General features: G+C 46.4%; 1 protein-coding gene across 1 annotated transcript in view; it reads left to right on the forward strand.

Annotated features, from left to right (window-relative positions):
* Nucleotides 1-1191: 1191 nt before the first annotated feature.
* plekhg2 (pleckstrin homology domain containing, family G (with RhoGef domain) member 2) overlaps nucleotides 1192-22585 on the forward strand; it is a gene marked incomplete at its 3' end in the record, with an annotated part of 39023 nt that continues 17629 nt past the window's right edge. The window contains exons 1-5 of the mRNA XM_034701633.1: nucleotides 1192-1259; nucleotides 3063-3109; nucleotides 15591-15741; nucleotides 19796-19927; nucleotides 22213-22395. Coding sequence (XP_034557524.1) covers nucleotides 3096-3109; nucleotides 15591-15741; nucleotides 19796-19927; nucleotides 22213-22395 — 480 coding nt within the window. The remainder of the gene's footprint in view (nucleotides 1260-3062; nucleotides 3110-15590; nucleotides 15742-19795; nucleotides 19928-22212; nucleotides 22396-22585) is intronic.

Consider the following 22585-nt stretch of genomic DNA (forward strand, 5'->3'; position numbering starts at 1 on the left):
TCCACATTTAAAGTGTGTGTGTGTGTGTTTAAAGAGTGAGAGTGTGTGTGTGTGTTTAAAGAGTGAGAGTGTGTGTGTGTGTTTGCAGGGTGTGTGTGTGTGTGTGTTTGCAGGGTGTGTGTAAGACTGGACTTGGCTGAAACAGAAAGATGGATGGATAAAGGAGAATTAAGATGATGAGATAAAGAAATGGTTTATGGAAATTGTTCAATCCGTGTGTGTGTGTGTGTGTGTGTGTGTGTGTGTGTGTGTGTGTGTGCGTGTGTGTGCGTGTGTGTGTGTGTGTGTGTGTGTGTAGCAGCACTTGGCCGGCTCAGGGATGACGCCGAGGATGGATTGTGTGATCGGTGTGAGAGTTTAGAGGATTGGAGAGTCTGCCAGCTGAAGCGGTCTGCAGGTCCTGGTCTGGGATCCGTGTCACACTAACCCCGTTCCCCGCTCTGCGATTGAACCCGACAGAAACTAACGCAGGATTTTCTGATTACGCAGCTCTGAATGTTTTCCATCACTCCCAGCGAGGCGGACTGGCTGTGGACCAGAGCTTCACTGAGACTCTGTGGGAGAGACGTGACCTGGTTGTTGCTGTCTCTGATCTGCTCCGAGCTGGAGGCTGGATTTAGATCCTGCAGGTCCTGCAAGACCCAACGTATGACGGTGCAGGCAGAGGATGTATTGGCTGTGATAAATCCTAGAAACATGATTTCATGGAGCTAGATTAGATCATTTAATGCTCATAGACATGAAGCCTGAGATCATGATCATGTTACATTTATTAACAGACTTCAGGGTTAGGGTGTGTGTTTGCAGAAAAGTATGATTCCTTCTTCTCTGCTGCACAAACAACATCAAGGATCAATGATTGGTCCAATACCTCAGCCTGTCCTGGTCCCTCATGTCTCTGGTGGAGTGGTTATATGTCAGTTAACAGACACAGCCTACATACAACTCCATTTATAGATCAACATCCTGATCCTTAAAGAGGAAGTTATTCATGCTGTCATTTCATCCTGCCTGGAGTATCGTAGCTCCTCTGTCTACCCGCCTCAGTGCCAGAGAGGTAGCTAACCTGCAGACCGTGTCGGGTTCACATCATGTTCAGCTTCACACGAGACCGTTATGCGGTCACTCGCCCGCAGAGCTCTGGCACAAACACGCCAGTAAAAGTCTAACGTGTGCGTCTGTGTCTCCTCAGTGATCTCCTGGAGGACTTAGAGCGGAGTCCTCACGCTGCGGCCATCGCTGAGTGCTTCGTGGAAAGGGTGAGTACAGTACAGCTGTGTGTGTGTGTGTGTGTGTGTGTGTGTGTGTGTGTGTGTGTGAGGCTGTTGGTTGACAGGAAACATGACACAGTGAAACCCAAACACCCAGTAAACCAGCGGGAGAACTGGACCCTCCATTCACTGCAGCCACACGCCATTCATCCCACCAGCTACTGCTGCTGATCCAACGACACCCAATGAACACACTTAGACCGTGTGTGTGTGTGTGTGTGTGTGTGTGTATGTGTGTGTGTGTGTGTGTGTGTGTGTGTGTGTGTGTGTGTGTGTGTGTGTGTGTGTGTGTGTGTGTGTGTGTGGACAGTAGTGATATTGTTCTCACGTGGTACATGAGACGGTCAGCTGACTGCAGGCCTCAGGACTGTGACATCTGCAGGTCTGAATGACATTAAAGGGATATTCTGCAACTTTTTAAAACATGTTTTCCACAGATTTTGAAGTCAAAGTGCAGAATGATGTTTGGGAATTGCTTCAGTAGATTACATCAGCCTGCAGTGTTGAAGCAGGCTGTTTTAATGTCACAGAGATTACTCAAATAATACCTTCAAATCAGAGATTGTGATGCTGGCTGACAGCAGGTACACAGGGTTCTTGTGGCCTTTGGTGATGGGGCCCAATGTGATATTTTATCATGGGGCCCAAAATCCCTGGCGGCGCCCCTGGTGGTGACTGTGAAGACGGCCATATTACAGCTGTAAAGTTTGGGCCACACATTCACACTGAGGAACACAGGAGCTGCTGATCTGTCATCCCCTCAATGTTAGAGAGGTCAAAGCAGGATGAAGAGTGAATCATGAGGCGGGTCCTTCCATCCTTCCATTCTCTCGTGTATTTCAGAGCAACGAGCGTTAAACTGTTAGAGATGACCAGGACTATTTTAGGACCTGTGTGTGTTCCCTTTGACCTCCTTACCGACTTACAGTCCATCAGGGATTAAATTAAAGCGATCTTTGTCATCCTCTGAGATATGAAAGAGGAATTGTTGTTCCATAAACTCGATTAAAGGAAAAATGAAGACTTGTAGTTGGAGTCATGAGATCCGTTCAGGCTGCAGGTCGGAGGGATGAAAACACAGACTCATGTCAACATGGAGGGAAACTCTGAGACATTAACGGCCCCCTGTGGGGGATGATGACGGGGACCAGATTCTTTTATTGTTCACGAGCACTCAGTTAAAGCAAAATATCCCTCTGTGTGTCAGAGAAAGATGCATGTGGAGCCATACTAGAGGTGCCTACATGTCCCAGGATGCATTGCAGCCACAGCTGTCACCTTTCTTTGTTGCATTTTCCTCAGTCGTGCACTTTGATTTATTAAAGTTAGCGTATATTTCTGGATGCAGAGTTCGGTATGACCACAAAGGGCCGAGCCTCCGTGCACGGGGTGCACAATTTAACTGCTGAGCCAAACCAGCGCCCCCTAGTGTTACACAGCGGATTAACAGTACAGATTCCTGCCCAGCACATGCATTTAGCAGACCTCAACATGGACGGCCACGGTGCTTTGTGTAGTTGCACACTGATCATCTTTCACTTCCTGAACTTCAGACGGATCGTCAGACGTCAGGTTGAAACTCTTCAGGATGAGAGGAGCTCTGAGGTGGAGGAACAGACTCACAGCTCCTCTGATTTGTGTGTTCTTCAGAGGAGGTCTGAGAGTTTGGAGACACAGACATCCTGCAACATCAGAATTTCAACAAACACACCAAAGTCAGCAGAGAAGCTCCCCTCTGTCTCCTTCTCATCTTCCTCTCCATCGTTAACTTTCTCCTCTCCTCTTTTTCAGAGTGAAGCGTTCGACATCTACACCCTCTACTGCATGAACTACCCAAAGTAAGTACTCCTCGTTGACTCTGTTGACTCTGTGGACTCTGTGGACTCTGTGGACTCTGCTGACTCTGTGGACTCTGCTGACTCTGTGGACTCTGCTGACTCTGTGGACTCTGCTGACTCTGTGGACTCTGCTGACTCTGTGGACTCTGTTGATTCTGTGGACTCTGCTGACTCTGTGGACTCTGTGGACTCTGTGGACTCTGCTGACTCTGTGGACTCTGTTGACTCTGTGGACTCTGCTGACTCTGTGGACTCTGCTGACTCTGTGGACTCTGCTGACTCTGTGGACTCTGCTGACTCTGTGGACTCTTTGGACTCTGTTGACTCTGTGGACTCTGCTGACTCTGTGGACTCTGTGGACTCTGCTGACTCTGTGGACTCTGCTGACTCTGTGGACTCTGCTGACTCTGTGGACTCTGCTGACTCTGTGGACTCTGTTGACTCTGGCTTCTCTCTCGTTGTTGTGTGTTGTGGTTCTCTCTGTTGTAACCACACTCAGATGGCAGAGGCACATAAATTCCTGAGTGCATTCTGGGTCACTTTAATAAAAAGTTTCATGATCTGCTGCACGACAAACATCAGAACCTGGACCTTTGAGGACTTCATGAGAGGGGAAAGACAGCAGAGCGTCCTGCAGACCATGTGACCCAAACATCCCCCCCGTTCTTACCGGACGGCTGCACGTCAGACCTCGCTCTCTCTGTCTGCATTTCCTGTTCGTATCTGCTCTGATATTAAAGGTCATAAAAAGAGAATAAAAACAGATGAGGGCACAAATGAAAACATCAACAAGAAAACAAATTCAGAGTTCAGACTCACAAAACAGAATCAAAGCATGCACGAGAGGAAGAACTGCAAGAACATCTTAACTAATGCAGTGTTGCAGCAAATGCATGACAAGAGCAGGCAGAGCAGAGACACGCTCGACGTGAGAAGTTAAATACAGAGCAGATGATAACAGACTGGAGTCTAAGAGACATCCTCAGGCTGTAAGCCTCACTGCAGGGAACAAGACTTTCATTCAGGACCTGCAGTTCATGAAACAAAGAAAGGAACCAAACTGGAACTCCTGAAAAGTGCAAATTTTGCTGCATTATCCAGGGATCCTTGAACATCAGTGTTTTCTTTAATAATTATAATAATAATCTTTATTTAGAGCAGTTTTCAAAAACTATGTTACAAAGTGCTTTACAATGCCTCAAAGGACGTGCAAAATAAAGAACATTTTAAGAGACCTTACAGTAATAATAATAATAATACATTTTATTTAAAGGCGCCTTTCTCGGCACTCAAGGACACCGCACAGATAGAAATATATACAAACACGAATTTACATTAAAGGAAACAAAATCAGAGTCAGAAATGAAAACAATATAAACTAACAAGGGGTAAGAAAAAAAATAGAAACAATAACAAAATGACAGAGCAATTGGAGTCAGACGGAGTAGGTGGTTTTGAACAGATGTGTTTTGAGTTGTGATTTGAAGTGGGGGAAAGAATCTGTGTTTCTGAGTTGAGGTGGTCATGAGTTCCAGAGACGGGGAGCAGAGCGGCTGAATGCTCGGCTCCCCATAGTGGTGAGACGGGCGGAGGGGACAGACAGGTGTATGGAGGAAGAGGATCTGAGGGAGCGGGAGGGAGTGGGAACATGGAGGAGGTCGGACAGATATGGGGGGGCGAGGTTGTGGACGGTCTTGAATGTCAACAGAAGGACTTTGAACTGAATACAGAACTGAACAGGGAGCCAGTGGAGCTGTTGGAGGACAGGAGTGATGTGGTGGATGGAGGGGGTTCGGGTAATGATCCGGGCAGCTGAATTCTGGACCAGTTGGAGTTTATGGAGGGATTTGTGAGGGAGGCCGAAGAGGAGAGAGTTCCAGTAGTCCAGACGGGAAGTGACAAGGCTGTGGACAAGGATGGCGGCAGTGTGGGGGGTGAGGGAGGGGCGGAGACGATTGATGTTACAAAGATGGAAGTAGGCGGTCCGGGTGATGTTATTGATGTGTGATTGAAAGGATAATGTGCTGTCAAGGATGACACCCAGACTCTTAACCTGGGGGGAGGGTGAGACGGAGGAGTTATCAATGGTGAGGGAGAAACTATTGGATTTGGATAGAGTGGATTTGGTGCCAATGAGGAGAACCTCGGTTTTATTACTGTTTAATGTAAGGAACTTGAGGGTGAACCAGGTTTTTATTTCAGAGATGCAATCAGTGAGGGAGGTGGGTGGGAGAGTGGACGAGGGGTTAGTGGTGAGGTAGAGCTGGGTGTCATCTGCGTAACAGTGGAAGTGAATGTTGAATTTGCGGAAGAGTGCACAGTGCAAGTATCATTACTATTAAAAGAACATAAAACAAAGATAAAAACTAAATAAAAGAAGGACCCTGTGCAAGACACATTGATCAAATAAAATACTTATATAAACATCGCCTCCTCCCTTTGATGGCAGCATAATAAATTGATAATAAATCTTAAAGCTGAGATCATACAGTTCATATCATCACATCCATTTGATTCACACATGACGACACGGGTAACGATTGCTTCACATTTTTAATACGGACTTTAAATCTACTTAAAATGGAATTAAATCCATTTTAAATGTGATTAAAATTCTGCATTTGAAATCATTGCTAAATTAACAGCTTTAGAATAAATCAATTTAAGAATGAAATCAAAATAATGCTTGGGATAGGAATTGTGATGGATTAAAAGTTGCCATTGTGATGCTAGATCTACGCTGTGTGTGTAGCCTTTAATTGGAAGTTCTTGTAATGTCCAGCAGGGGGCGACACCTCTGGTCTGATCGTGTAGACGTCTGTGAGAAATTGATGCTACCTGTTAGTGGATTTATTGATACCATTTAGAGTCAAAAAGATGATACATGTCTGAAAAATGAGTGTTCAGTTGTACTCAAAGACACTTGTCTTGTAACTCAACAAAACAAGATGGCGGCGTCCTGAACGCTTCAGCAGAGGCTTCAGAAACAGTTGAGGCAGCTTGTCAGATGTAGATTTTCACACCTGTTGGAGTTAAAGAGAGATTAAATGTTTGCACACAGTGAGTCCTGCAAACTGTGAGGTGCATGTTGGACCTGAAAGTAGAAGAAGAAGTGTCAGAGTTTGGATTCTCTCTCCATCTCTCCGTGTGTTTTATTCTCTGTAGAGTCAGAGAGAATCTCAGCGAGTCTCCTCTCCATGACTCTGACAGACAGATGTTCAGCCTGACTGGATCCCGGCCCGGCTCTGTGTGTGTGTGTGTGTGTGTGTTACATGTGTCTGCATGTTAACACACACTAAAACCAACGCAACAACACACACACACACACACACACACAGCGTCTCATCTACATACATGCCCGAGTGTGTGTCAGTGAAGCCGCCCTGTCAGCCTCCATCACCGGAGAGGTGGACCCCTCCTTCACCTCTCTCTGCTCTCTGCTGTCGTCTCCTTAAAGCTCCATTAAAGTCCAATAAAAAGAAGTAGGTCAAACGCTTTCAGACCACCACGCTGAAAAAAAGCCTCGCTGCGTCGCTGCTGGATCCAAACCTCGCCTGCTGCTGCTGCATGTTGCTTTCATTTCAGAACATTTGGAGTCAGAGACGCTGAAAGTCTGTTCAGGTTAAACTCAGGAACTGTGCGAGGACACAGAACCAGCAGACCGGTCCAGAAGAAGCTCTGATCTTGTTCTTCCTGACAGTGATTCTGAGTCCTGCTCCGTTGTAAAGCTTGGCTCAGGTTGAACTCTTGTGCAACACATGATCCAACCTTCATCACACGTTCCTCTCTCTGAACGGTCTCCTGGATCTGAACTTAAAGCTCCTCTGGTGTTTTCACAGCTTTAATTAGCAGTGTGTTTGTTTCTGAGAGACGGGGACGTCTGTGAATACTTCAGCTACCCGAGGATTCCTCACGGCCCCTCACGGCCTGTCACGGCCCCTCACGGCCCCTCACGGCCCCTCACGGCCCCTCACGGCCCCTCACGGCCCGTCACGGCCCCTCAGGGCCCCTCACGGCCCCTCACGGCCCCTCACGGCCCCTCACGGCCCCTCACGGCCCCTCACAGCCCCTCACAGCCCGTCACGGCCCCTCACAACCCCTCACGGCCCCTCACGGCCCCTCACGGCCCCTCACGGCCCCTCACGGCCCCTCACGACCCCTCACAGCCCGTCACGGCCCGTCACGGCCCCTCACAGCCCCTCACAGCCCGTCACGACCCCTCACGACCCCTCACGGCCCCTCACGGCCCCTCACGGCCCCTCACGGCCCCTCACGGCCCGTCACGGCCCCTCACGGCCCCTCACGGCCCCTCACGGCCCCTCACAGCCCCTCACAGCCCGTCACGGCCCCTCACGACCCCTCACGACCCCTCACGACCCCTCACGGCCCCTCACGACCCCTCACGGCCCCTCACGGCCCCTCACGACCCCTCACGGCCCGTCATGGCCCCTCACGGTCCCTCAAGGCCCCTCACGGCCCCTCACGGCCCGTCACGGCCCCTCACGACCCCTCACGGTCCCTCAAGGCCCCTCACGGCCCCTCACGGCCCCTCACGACCCCTCACGGCCCCTCACGGCCCCTCACGGCCCGTCATGGCCCCTCACGACCCCTCACGGTCCCTCAAGGCCCCTCACGGCCCCTCACGGCCCCTCACGGCCCCTCACGGCCCCTCACGACCCCTCACGACCCCTCACGACATGCCAAAAAACTGATGACTGGTTCGTCTGGGTTCTCAGATATTTCACAAAGATGATCTTCAGTCTCTCGTGTGGAGAGATCCGTCTCAGCTCCTGATCTGATCGGTTTCTATTCTAGTCCATGTGTTAACTTCCACCGGATCCACTCCGTTGCTTTCCGGTGCTCATTTCCTTTCCTTTCCTTCCCTTATTGATCATTCCTTTCCTAAGCTTACTTTTCCTTGGCTTTCCTTTCCTTAGCGCTCACTTCCTCTCCTTTCCTTAGCACTCATTTCCTCTCCTTTCCTTCCCTTAGAGCTCATTTCCTCTCCTTTCCTTCCCTTAGCACTCATTTCCTTTCCTTTCCTTCCCTCAGCTGTCATTTCCTCTCCTTTCCTTCCCTTAGCGCTCATTTCCTCTCCTTTCCTTAGCGATAATTTCCTTTCCTTTCCTTCCCTCAGCTGTCATTTCCTCTCCTTTCCTTCCCTTAGAGCTCATTTCCTCTCCTTTCCTTCCCTTAGCACTCATTTCCTTTCCTCAGCTTTCCATTCCTTAGCTTCTTTTCCTCTCCTTTCCTTGGCTCATCTTTCCTTTCCTTGGCTCGTCTTTCCTTCCCTTACGGCCAAATTCCTCCTGATCTGATCTGTTTCTATTCTAGTCAATGTGTTAACTTCCACTGGATCCGCTCCGTTGCGTTCCAGCTGTGTCTCTGATCCGGCAGGTCTGAGTCCTCTGGATCAGATCCACAAGACTTCTATTTGTCCCGGATGCCGGAGCACGACGCATCAATCTCAACAGAGCAGATGGAGCGGGACAGGAAGTCAGGCGGTTAATTTTCAGAATAAAAGACTCTGTGTTATCACCAGATCGTATTTCACTTAACTACAACAACAAACCAAAGTCATGATGAGCGGAGCCAGGCCTGGAGTCAACAGGTCAGAGGTTTTCAGAGGACCAGGAAGACAACATGGATGAGGAGAGGAGGAGGAGGATCCTTGATTCAGGGATTACAGAAGGGGAAACCTCGGTCACATGACTCCAGCTGTCCGGAGGTCCTACTCCTGATGACAAACAGGTGACCAATCAGGAAGAGGATTAGTGGAGCAGGTGAAAGCACTGAAGCCAGACCATGCACTGAGACTCAGAGACAACAGGAAACATGGGAGCAAACCTGCAGTCCACACCTGGAACACGACACATGTTCATGTTTGGATTTAAACCAAAGTCTAAAACGTCAGTGAGGTTTCGTGAGCTCGTCATCCTGTTGAAATGATCACATGTCGTCGACTCTTTTACGCATGCCTGGATCCAAACCTGACCCCCTCACCTCCTCGCTCTCCAAGCAGACTGTATCAGACTTCCCACGCGGGTCTGAACTGGTGCACAGTGACCTGGCTGACACAACAGTCAGATCTGGTTTCATTTCTGTGGTGAAGGTTTGATTCGTGAGTGAGATATCTACTCGTACTCAGAGACTGTGTGTCGTTCTCCTCCATGTTCATGTGTGTCGTTTCCTCGAGGCACTAATGTCCTAACCAGAGCAGCAGACTCTGAGTCTCTGCTGGCCTCTAATCTTCATTTTCCCCCTCCGATCCGCCGGGTCAGATTTGGAGATTTTGCTGGGTTGCAGGATCGTGCAGCTTGGCTGGAACACGAGATGAGACTCTGTGTTTGGTTTTATTCTCCTGCGTAAAAAAGAAACAGAAACAAGTTCATGTCTCCAGGAATGCGGCGTCTTTGCCAAACACAGAATGAAATGCTTCTTTTTCTTTCACAACACCCCGTCAGCGGAGTGAACCCTGAAGCCGGCCGGCTGCGGGGAGAACGGCATTAACAGACGGGGATGTAATCTGTGGAGGTAGACCCGGAGGGAGCACGGAGACAGATGCTGAGATAATTCATGCTGCTGCTGCTGAAGCTCTACTTGGAGACGTCTGCAGTTTGGGATGTTGTAAATTCATGAGCTGCAGAGACGGGAGGGATGTGGAGGCGAGGGGAGCTGAAATCTAGGAACGCAAACGACCAAACCTGGGGATTGGTATCCCTGACAACACGATAAATACCTGATCAAGTCTCAGTTTCACTGTAAACAGGTCCACAGAGTCTCAGCTTCACTGTAAACAGTTCCACAGAGTCTCAGTTTCACTGTAAACAGTTCCACAGAGTCTCAGTTTCACTGTAAACAGTTCCACAGAGTCTCAGTTTCACTGTAAACAGGTCCACAGAGTCTCAGTTTCACTGTAAACAGTTCCACAGAGTCTCAGTTTCACTGTAAACAGGTCCACAGAGTCTCAGTTTCACTGTAAACAGTTCCACAGAGTCTTCCCTCTGGCTTCCTTCAGCGGTATGAACCTGAAACAGGAACTGATGTTCTTGTGATGTTCTTGTAATTAACGGGTCTTCAGTTTGCTGAAATAACAACATCATGATGCAGATTAGTCCAAAGTCCAAAGTCCAAAGTCCAGCTTTGTCAGGTCTGTCCTCAAGAGGAGAAGAAAACTACGTCTACAATGTTTGTTTGTTGAATGGAGGTCTATGAAAGAGGATTAGAGACACTGATGTTTCTTTAGCTCTGACCTTCTTCATGGAATGTTCCATTTGTTCTCAGAATTCTGACATCATCAAAGACAGAATTCTGACATCATCAAAGACAGAACTCTGACATCATCAAAGACAGAATTCTGACATCATCAAAGACACAATTCTGACATCATCAATGACAGAATTCTGACATCATCAAAGACAGAACTCTGACATCATCAAAGACAGAACTCTGACATCATCAGTGACAGAATTCTGACATCATCAAAGACAGAATTCTGACATCATCAAAGACAGAATTCTGACATCATCAAAGACAGAATTCTGACATCATCAAAGACAGAATTCTGACATCATCAAAGACAGAATTCTGACATCATCAAAGACAGAACTCTGACATCATCAAAGACAGAATTCTGACATCATCAAAGACAGAATTCTGACATCATCAGTGACAGAATTCTGACATCATCAAAGACAGAATTCTGACATCATCAAAGACAGAATTCTGACATCATCAAAGACACAATTCTGACATCATCAAAGACACAATTCTGACATCATCAAAGACACAATTCTGACATCATCAAAGACACAATTCTGACATCATCAAAGACACAATTCTGACATCATCAAAGACACAATTCTGACATCATCAAAGACAGAATTCTGACATCATCAAAGACAAAATTCTGACATCATCAAAGACACAATTCTGACATCATCAAAGACAGTATGGATGCCTTGGATGTCAGAATTGTAGAACGCCTGCTGTTGCTCTCCATACAGACTGTTCTTCCTGTCCCAGGATTCTACATGTTCATATTCTGGATCCTGGATGTCTTGTTTTAAAATATGAACCATAAGCGTTGGTTTATCTCCTCGGCCTGCAGCGCTGAAACAGGCCGTCACATCTGGATCCTCACGTCCCCGCTCAGAGGATCCTCTGATGGATGTATTTTGTAGTTTCGCTTGTTCCCTCTCACTCGTCTCTGTGTGCCAGGACAGAACTTGGCTCCATGAGATGACTCTAGTTCCTCTCCCTCCAAACAGATGTCTCACACTGCAGTTTGGCAAACAGCTGGAGGAATCTGAGCAGCAGCAGCAGCAGCAGCAGCGGGCGGGGATGGTGATGGAACATTAGAGTGGACGTGATTTGCTGTGAACAATAGAAAAATGTGCTGCACAGCCTCCTTCAGTGTCTTTAATGTGGTTTCCATTTCATCGCTGCAGTCTGATGGTTCATGCTCAGAGCTTTGTTGTTCAGCTGATCCAAACCGAGCCTACGTGTTGGCCTGCTTCTAGACCTTGGAATCTCCAATCTCTGATTTGTCTTTTCAACAAACAACTAATCTGAACCAGTTCAGAGCTTAGACTGAGAACGAGGACGTCGTCCTCATGGACCAGAGTCTTCAACTTCTGATGTTTGGGTAGTGGTTCATTTGGGTATTCTGGGACCTGTGTCATGTGTTTAACGTACTTCTGGGTCTAAATGACTTAAACATAGAGGAAGTTTTGGGACTGCTGCAATCAATGGTCAATGCCCAAAATCTACACTCACTTAAGATCCTGTTTCTCACTTATGTGTGCAGATTGTTGTTCTAAGTCTCTGACATCGTTACAGAAAGGATCCCTGCAGAGATAAACCTTATAAGGTGCCTTTTGATAACCTTAAACTGCCGCTATATCAACCTCTTTAAGACCACCAGACTCCATCCACAAGAACACGAGGTTTAAAACACCACACCTGCAGCTGGGTCGTGGTTTTATGTCAATGTGGCGTCTTAAATGTTTTATTCCAAACATATTTTTCTAACAAAGCAAACAACCTGATCAGACTGTGAGAATAGAATGGATAGAACGGATCAAAGCAGAATAGAACGGAACGGATCAAAGCAGAATAGAACGGGACGGATCAAAGCAGAATAGAATGGAACGGATCAAAGCAGAATAGAACGGGACGGATCAAAGCAGAATAGAATGAAACGGATCAAAGCAGAATAGAACGGGACGGATCAAAGCAGAATAGAATGGAACAGATCAAAGCAGAATAGAATGGAACAGATCAAAGCAGAATAGAATGGAACAGATCAAAGCAGAATAGAATGGAACGGATCAAAGCAGAATAGAATGGAACGGATCAAAGCAGAATAGAACGGAACGGATCAAAGCAGAATAGAATAGAACAGATCAAAGCAGAATAGAATAGAATGGATCAAAGCAGAATATAATGGAACGGATCAAAGCAGAATAGAATAGAACAGATCAAAGCAGAATAGAATAGAATGGATCAAAGCAGAATAGAATGAAACGGATCAAAGCAGAATAGAATGGAACAGATCGAAGAAGAATAGAACGGAACGGATCAAAGCAGAATAGAATAGAACAGATCAAAGCAGAATAGAATGGAACAGATCAAAGCAGAATAGAATGGAACAGATCAAAGCAGAATAGAATAGAACGGATCAAAGCAGAATAGAACGGAACGGATCAAAGCAGAATAGAATAGAACAGATCAAAGCAGAATAGAATAGAATGGATCAAAGCAGAATATAATGGAACGGATCAAAGCAGAATAGAATGGAACGGATCAAAGCAGAATAGAACGGAACGGATCAAAGCAGAATAGAATGGAACGGATCAAAGCAGAATAGAATAGAACAGATCAAAGCAGAATAGAATAGAATGGATCAAAGCAGAATAGAATGGAATGGATCAAAGCAGAATAGAATAGAACGGATCAAAGCAGAATAGAATAGAATGGATCAAAGCAGAATAGAATGGAACGGATCAAAGCAGAATAGAATAGAACAGATCAAAGCAGAATAGAATAGAATGGATCAAAGCAGAATAGAATGGAACGGATCAAAGCAGAATAGAATAGAACAGATCAAAGCAGAATAGAATAGAATGGATCAAAGCAGAATAGAATAGAACAGATCAAAGCAGAATAGAATAGAATGGATCAAAGCAGAATAGAATGGAATGGATCAAAGCAGAATAGAATAGAACAGATCAAAGCAGAATAGAATAGAACAGATCAAAGCAGAATAGAATGGAACAGATCGAAGAAGAATAGAACGGAACGGATCAAAGCAGAATAGAATAGAACAGATCAAAGCAGAATAGAATGGATAGAACGGATCAAAGCAGAATAGAATGGAACAGATCAAAGCAGAATAGAATAGAACGGATCAAAGCAGAATAGAACGGAACGGATCAAAGCAGAATAGAACAGTGATTCATTCTAGACCCCAAAAGAGACACCAGCGACGACCTGATCACACATGTCATATCAGATCACTCCACAGAAAGTAGTCCGTCTCATCTCCCCTCTGTCTGTTGACACTGTGGTAAAAACCTCAGTGTGGTCTCAGGCCGGTCTTCAGAGTGGAAAGTGGAGAAACATCCTGTCCTGGTTCACTTCACCTTACATAGAGTGTTCTTCAGTGAGACGATGTATCGACCACCTGGAGCGGCATGGATTTTAAAGTGTGATCATGATGTGGCCGTAAAGACTCGTTGTGCGAGCAGAGTCAGAGGGATTCATGGACTACGTTTTCTACAAATGCAAACCCCCCAGCGGAGAGGTAGAAGTGGAGAGTTGAGGAGGTTAACAGTCCTTGGAGAGGCCGTCTGCAGGAGGGTGTTGTGTTACCTCTGATTGGTGGAGATGAATTCGGGCTCTTGGGAGCCGCTGTAATGATCTCCAATCTGTGAGGAGATGAAGACCGGAGTCACGCTGTTTGGTAATGACATCCAATGACACGCCGGTTCCTCTGTGAGCACGTCGTCTTTACAGAACGAGGGGAGAACAAAGGAACAAGTGAACAAGTGAACAAGTGAACCTCCTTCAGTCTTTTTTTCATTCTGCAGGAAATGAATCCACAGAGGTGAGTTTGATCTGTCTGGCTGTGTGACGGGGATTCGATGGGAATCTCTCCAAGCACAGTTTCTAGGAATGTCTCCTGTTCTTGATATCTGCCATATGTTTCAGATTCTTCATGCAGGGGTCAGTGTTTATCTGAGGCTGAGGTCTGGACCCGTCCCAGATTCTGCTGGACTCAGTCTCCATGCGAGCGCTCTCTTCTTGCGTTACTGATCGAGTGTACGATGCACGAGCCAATTTGACCTTTTCCCGGTTCACTGATAGATTGTGAACTTGGGTTTCTGTGCAGGTCTCAGGACCTGCAGGTCTCGTGTGTTTCGGGGTTTCTGCTGAACCCATCAGCTCAGAGACGAGTCTGTAGAAGATATTACCCCGGCTCTGAATTCCTCCGCTCTCTCGTGATTAGTCTGAGGGGAAAGAGCCTCATCCCCTCCTCTCTACCCCATCATTACCTTGACCTCCTTCCCTCTACCCTTCATCCCCTCCTTTCTCTCTACCCCTCCTTGTTCCCTTTCCCTTCGACTCGAGCATCCTCCATCCTCGACTCTTCCTTCTCCGTCGTCTGAAGAACTTTGTTCCTTCTCTTCTGCGGTTTCTCGACCGCATCTTCTTCCTTCTCTCTCTGTCTTTGATGAAGGTTTTCGTGTCCATGACCTCCCTTCATCCTCTCTTTGTCCTCTTTGGTTTCCTCTCTTCATTGTTCAAACTCTCTGCGATCTTCTCCTCCAGAACCATCCCTTCATTATCTCCTCCATCCATCTTTCTCGGCTCGTTCTGGTCCCTCTCTCCTCCCCCGGCCTTCATGTTGTGATAAATCCTCATCAGAGGAGGGGACGTCCGATCTCTCCCTGATGGTCGATGCTTGTAGCCGTGCTTCGATATCCTCTCTCGTAGGTTTCTCAGAGCCTCTTGGAGGTCCTGGTTCTCTTTATCCAGCTCTTATTGAGTCCTGAATCTGTATCCGATGAGAAAAGACTGAAAGAACAGTTTAACTCACAACAGATTTGGACTGCCACAAACATTCAGCGTCATAAATCAGAAGCATTCCTGTAACGTTTCTTTCTTTGTGTTGGACGCCTCAGCTTTGTTTTAGTGAGGGGTGTTCAGAGGGAATGAAAAAGACAAGTTGAGTGAGAATCAGGAGGTTTTCTTTTTTACTCTTTGGTGATGAAAATGAGAAGGAACATTTTGCAGAATCATCAGCTGGATGTTGCCAAACTTCAGCTGATGATTCATCAGCAGGTCTGAAGTTTGTTTTCTGGAACCATGGGGGCAACATGTCAAGTTTAGAGAGGTTTGGGGGGGTGGTATTTCACCTCTTTGGCACCTCTTCAATTGACACTCTCTCTCTCCCTCTCTCTCTCTCTCTCCACAGTTCGGTGGCCGTGCTGAGGGAGTGCATGAAGAACAAAACGCTGGTTTGCTTCTTCCAGGAGAGACAGACGACCCTGAACCACTCGTTACCTCTGGAGACGTACCTGCTGAAACCGGTGCAGAGGATCCTCAAATACCACCTGTTACTGCAGGTAATGAATCATAACACCTGTAGCTACCCATGCCATGGACTCTCATGATCCCCATACCATCAGGGATGCTGGCTTTGACCTGTGAGCTGATATCAAGCCGGGTGGTCCCATGGCTTCCACTACAGAGTCATGTCTGTGTTTAATGCAGTGACTTCCACTACAGAGCCATGTCTGTTTTTAATGCAGTGACTTCCACTACAGAGTCATGTCTGTGTTTAATGCAGTGACTTCCACTACAGAGTCATGTCTGTGTTTAATGCAGTGACTTCCACTACAGAGTCATGTCTGTGTTTAATGCAGTGACTTCCACTACAGAGTCATGTCTGTTATTAATGCAGTGACTTCCACTACAGAGTCATGTCTGTGTTTAATGCAGTGACTTCCACTACAGAGTCATGTCTGTTATTAATGCAGTGACTTCCACTACAGAGTCATGTCTGTTTATAATGCAGTGACTTCCACTACAGAGTCATGTCTGTGTTTAATGCAGTGACTTCCACTACAGAGTCATGTCTGTGTTTAATGCAGTGACTTCCACTACAGAGTCATGTCTGTGTTTAATGCAGTGACTTCCACTACAGAGTCATGTCTGTGTTTAATGCAGTGACTTCCACTGCAGAGTCATGTCTGTGTTAAATGCAGTGACTTCCACTACAGAGTCATGTCTGTGTTTAATGCAGTGACTTCCACTACAGAGTCATGTCTGTGTTTAATGCAGTGACTTCCACTGCAGAGTCATGTCTGTGTTTAATGCAGTTACTTCCACTACAGAGTCATGTCTGTGTTTAATGCAGTGACTTCCACTGCAGAGTCATGTCTGTGTTTAATGCAGTGACTTCCACTACAGAGTCATGTCTGTGTTTAATGCAGTGACTTCCACTACAGAGTCATGTCTGTGTTTAATGCAGTGACTTCCACTGCAGAGTCATGTCTGTGTTTAATGCAGTGACTTCCACTACAGAGTCATGTCTGTTTTTAATGCAGTGACTTCCACTACAGAGTCATGTCTGTGTTTAATGCAGTGACTTCCACTGCAGAGTCATGTCTGTGTTTAATGCAGTGACTTCCACTACAGAGTCATGTCTGTGTTTAATGCAGTGACTTCCACTACAGAGTCATGTCTGTGTTTAATGCAGTGACTTCCACTACAGAGTCATGTCTGTGTTTAATGCAGTGACTTCCACTACAGAGTCATGTCTGTGTTTAATGCAGTGACTTCCACTACAGAGTCATGTCTGTTTAGTGCAGTTACTTCCACTACAGAGTCATGTCTGTGTTTAATGCAGTGACTTCCACTGCAGAGTCATGTCTGTGTTTAATGCAGTGACTTCCACTACAGAGTCATGTCTGTGTTTAATGCAGTGACTTCCACTACAGAGTCATGTCTGTGTTTAATGCAGTGACTTCCACTGCAGAGTCATGTCTGTGTTTAATGCAGTGACTTCCACTACAGAGTCATGTCTGTGTTTAATGCAGTGACTTCCACTGCAGAGTCATGTCTGTTATTAATGCAGTGACTTCCACTACAGAGTCATGTCTGTGTTTAATGCAGTGACTTCCACTACAGAGTCATGTCTGTTTAGTGCAGTTACTTCCACTACAGAGTCATGTCTGTGTTTAATGCAGTGACTTCCACTGCAGAGTCATGTCTGTGTTTAATGCAGTGACTTCCACTACAGAGTCATGTCTGTGTTTAATGCAGTGACTTCCACTGCAGAGTCATGTCTGTTATTAATGCAGTGACTTCCACTACAGAGTCATGTCTGTGTTTAATGCAGTGACTTCCACTACAGAGTCATGTCTGTTTTTAATGCAGTGACTTCCACTACAGAGTCATGTCTGTTTTTAATGCAGTGTTTTCGTCCTTCGTGGATCAGTTTTTCGTTGCGTTCAGAGTCCTCGGTTCTTAAAGGATCCTCAGAGATCTCCCAGAGGAAGTCGACGGGTCTTTATAAAGCTTTTGTTTCCAGGCAACCAGACTGTTTCCTGCCAGTAAACAGAGTGTTTGGCTGAAATTATAACAGCAATAAAGCTCTTCCTGCTCTCAGTGAGAAACCCTGAGTGTGGATGGAGGACAGCTGAGGACAGCTGAGGACAGCTGAGGACAGCTGAGGACAGCTGAGGACACAGACCCCCCCTCTGTGTGTCACCTCTCTGAGTCTGAAGATGGACGGCCGCCGTGTGCGTCCCACGTGTGCACTTTGTCGTTTGTCATCAGCGGTCGGTTCACATCTGCAGGGTTTGACACAGCCAATAAAACACGGCGAAGACAATGACATCATTATCTGAGACGAGGTCCCCTGAAGAGGATCTGATTCTGGGTCGGTGTTGATTTAGATGGATTTGTGTAACTCTCTCTGGAGCAGAGCGTGACACGAAATACTGCCAGCTCCTGAGGAAACGCACAAACGCTGAGGACGCTCCAAACCAGAAGAAATACAGCCTGACCCTCTCTTCCAGACGTCATAAAACACACACACACACACACACACACACACACACACACACACACACACACACACACACACACACACATGCATGTCCAAAGATAGGAACAATATGCTGGAACACACACTTCAACAACAACAACACACACACACACACACACACACACACACACACACACACACACACACACACACACACACACATACACACAGCTTTTCCCAATAAACTTGTCGGGAATCTTCACTGGTTGCACTCCAAGCCCACCTCTGAGAGGAGGAGGATGATGAAACAGAGAGAAACACACACACACACACACACACACACACACACACACACACACACACACACACACACACACACACACACGCACTCACACTCTTTGTTCTCTGATGTTTGGTCTGTATTATTTCGTGTCTGCAGTGGACGGGTAAACTCTGGTCAAATGTGTTCAGGGGTTTTCCCATCATCCTCTGCTGTCTCTGAGTTTCTGTTGTGTCAGCGAGTCACACTGAGCTGCTTCTGCTGATTAATCCTCCTCCTTCAGATTATTCACCTTCAGATTATTCACCTTCAGATTATTCACCTTCAGATTATTCACGTTCAGAAGAGCTGTCAGAAAATATTTAGGTGATGTTGAAGTGGAAGAAAAGCTGCAGTTCTTCAAGTGTCCACTAGAGGCTCCGAAAGCTTGTGAAAATGTATCTGTCTGCATCAAATCTACGCCTTAGGATTCGCTGAAGGTCTGTGTGGATGGATTGATGAATGGATGGAAGAGAAGGAAGGAAGGAAGGATACAAGGATGGATGGATGGAGGGATGGTAAAATGGATGGATGGATGGAAAGAAGGAAGGATACAAGGATGGGTGGATGGATGGATGGATTGAATGAAAGGTTACAGATGGATGGTAAGATGGATGCATGTAAAGATGGATGGATGGGTGGAAGGATTGATGGGTGGATGGATGGAAGGATTGAAAGAAGGATGACAGATGGATGGTAAGATGGATGCATGTAAAGATGGATGGATGGATGTATGGATGGATGGAAGGATAGATAGATAGAAGGAGGGATGGATGGATGGATGGAGGGATGGATGGATGGAAGGATAGATGGATGCATGGATGGATGGATTGAAAGAAGGATGACAGATGGATGGTAAGATGGATGGATGGATGGATGGATGGATGGAAGGATAGATTGATAGAAGGAGGGATGGATGACTGGATGGATGGAAGGATAGATAGATAGATAGATAGATAGATAGATAGATAGATAGATAGATAGATAGATAGATAGATAGATAGATAGATAGATAGAAGGAGGGATGGATGGATGGAGGTGGGTGTGTCTTAGATGTTTACCTCAAGGCCCAGGCCCTCATCAGCTCCACCTATTTTCCTTTAGAACTGAGAAGAGTAAGTTGGAGTTTACATTTCCAACATGGCGACCACCTGCTTCAAAAACCCAACGAATGACATCACTGAGACGACGTCCATGTTTTCTTCATGTTGCAGCCATTACAGCCTGATTAAAAACATCTTCTTTTAGAAGTCTCAAAGTATGTAAAGGTCAGGCCCAGGTTTAACAGCTCGTTGTCTCCTCTCAGGAACTCCTGAAGCACTTTGACAAGAGCGACCCGGGATATGAGGTCGTGGAGGACGCCATCATCACCATGACCGCGGTCGCCTGGTACATCAACGACATGAAGAGGAAGCAGGAACACGCAGTGCGACTACAGGTGAGCAGACACACACACACACACACATTCATACTCCTCTCAGAGCCTCTTAGCTCCTCCCCCTCCTCCTCCTCCGGCGTGCGCAGAGACAGACGGGCGGCTGGAGGTCGGCTGCTCGACCTTTAGGTGTCAAAATCTACAACTCCTGCATACCATGACCTCCCCGACACGTGTTCACATCATTACACACACACACACACACACACACACACACACACACACACACACACACACACACACACACACACAGGAAACTTATTAACTTGTTCCAGCACATATGTTCAGCAAGCATGACTCTGTGTGTGTGTGTGTGTGTGTGTGTGTGTGTGTGTGTGTGTGTGTGTGTGTGTGTCTCCTCATGTTGAGTTACTCAGACGTGTGAAACAAAGGATCTTAGATCTGTTCACAGCTTCAGTCTCTGATTTGAGAACAGCTGCTCTTTATGATTTAAAGAACAGTTAGAAGGTGACAACATGAAACAGCTGATTCATCTCTGAAGAGGATTCAGGTTTTACTTAAAGTTAAAGAATCAAGATGAAGAAGTGACAAGATAAAGGATTCATATCAAGCCAGGTTAGACTGGATGGATGGATGGATGGAAAGATGGATGGAGGAATATGGATGGATATAAGGATGGATGGATGGATGGAAAGAAGGATGGATGGAAAGAAGGATGGAAAGATGGATGGATGGATGGATGGATGGATGGATGGATGGATGGATGGATGGAGGAATATGGATGGATGGAGGAATATGGATGGATATAAGGATGGATGGATGGAAAGATGGATGGATGGATGGATGTAGAGAAAGAAGGATGGATGTATGGAAGGATGAATGGTTGGATATAAGATGGATAGATGGAAAGAGACATGAATAGATACAAAGATGGATAGATGGAAGAAGGATGGATGGATGGATGGATGGATGGATGGATGGATGGATGGATGGATGGATGGATGGATGGATGGAAAGAAGGATGGATAGAAAGAAGGAAGGATGGATGATGGATGGAAAGAAGGATGGATAGAAAGAAGGAAGGATGGATGGATATGAAGATGGAAGCATGGAAAGAAGGAAGGGTGGATGGATGGATGGATGGATGGATGGATGGATGGAAGGATGGATGGATGGATATAAAGATGGATGGATGGATGGATGGAAAGATTGATGGATGGAAAGAAGGAAAGATGGATGGATGGATGGATGGATGAATGGATGGATGTATGGAAGGATGGATGGATGGATAGATGGATGGATGTATGGAAAGATGGATGGATGGAAAGATTGATGTATGGAAGGATGGATTGATGGATATAAGCATGGATGAATGGATGGATGTATGGATGGATGGATGGATGGATAGATGGATGGATGGATGGATGGATGGATGGAAGGATGGATGGATGGATATAAAGATGGATGGATGGATGAAAGATTGATGGATGGAAAGAAGGAAAGATGGATGGATGGAAAGATTGATGTATGGAAGGATGGATTGATGGATATAAGGATGGATGAATGAAAGACAGCCCGGACATGGATCTTGTGAACGTCTGATGATGAGAGAAACCTGTCTTTCATCTCCTCTGTTCGATCCACTGACTTCTTTTAAAACCTCTCCTTCTCTTCTTTCTCGAGCTCCGTCCAGCTCTCCGAGTTCTCCCCGTCGTGAGACAGAACGTAACACCGCTTACTTCCTGTTCAGCCTCTGACTCTAAAAACATCTGTGTCACTCTCTCCTGCAGCTGGTTACTCGGGGTCAAAGGTCGCGTCCACAGCTGCCGCTTAGCCGAGGAGCTGACTCATTAACAAACTGAACACAGATATCCAGGTCGCCATGTTTAGGAATACTTAACCTGACCCGGGTTTTATAAGTTTAGACCTAAACCACCCCCCCTAGGAGGTTTCAGGGACAGGAAGTGCTCAGGTGTTGACCTTTGACCCCTCAGCAGCTGGAAGCGGAGGTGAAACGTTCACTCCGGGCAGACGGAGGAGAGTTCAGAGAGTTTAGAGAGACTGTTTTCATCTTCCTGTTTTCTCTCAGTGTTTCCTGAAGAGAAGGTTTCTCTAACTTCAAACAGGAAGTGATGTTTTCACCTTCAAACAGGAAGTGATGTTTTCACCTTCAAACAGGAAGTGATGTTTTCGTCTTCAAGCGGGCGTTTCTGCGTCTTCAGCGTTATAAAACCCACTCCTGGTTTTCCTTTAATAACAAGTTCATTTTGTTGTTTTCTTGTGATCACTTCCTGTAAATCTAACCTTTGACCTCCTCGTCCCCTCAGGAGATCGAGTCCCTGCTGGTGAACTGGACCGGACCGGACCTCTGCGGGTTCGGAGAGCTGGTCCTGGAGGGTTCTTTTAAAGTCCAGAGAGTGAAGAAGGAGAGAGCGTTCTTCCTCTTCGATAAGATGCTTCTGATCGCCAAGAAGAGGCTGGAGCAGTTCGTCTACAGCACGCACATATTCGTACGTTCCTCCGCTCATCTTCTTCAGTCTCATGACGTGAACGTCTCGGGAACGAGGGGAGGGGAGCGCTGAAGCTTAGACTGCAGGATTAGAATGTGTTTTGGCCGTGACTCAAGAATTCTTTGTTTTTGTTTTCACTCCATGATTTCACAAAGTTTGACCTTTCAACTCTCAGGTTCAAAACTCTCAG

The sequence above is a fragment of the Notolabrus celidotus genome, chromosome 14, assembly GCF_009762535.1.
Source record: "Notolabrus celidotus isolate fNotCel1 chromosome 14, fNotCel1.pri, whole genome shotgun sequence".
Taxonomy (NCBI): Eukaryota; Metazoa; Chordata; class Actinopteri; order Labriformes; family Labridae; genus Notolabrus; species Notolabrus celidotus.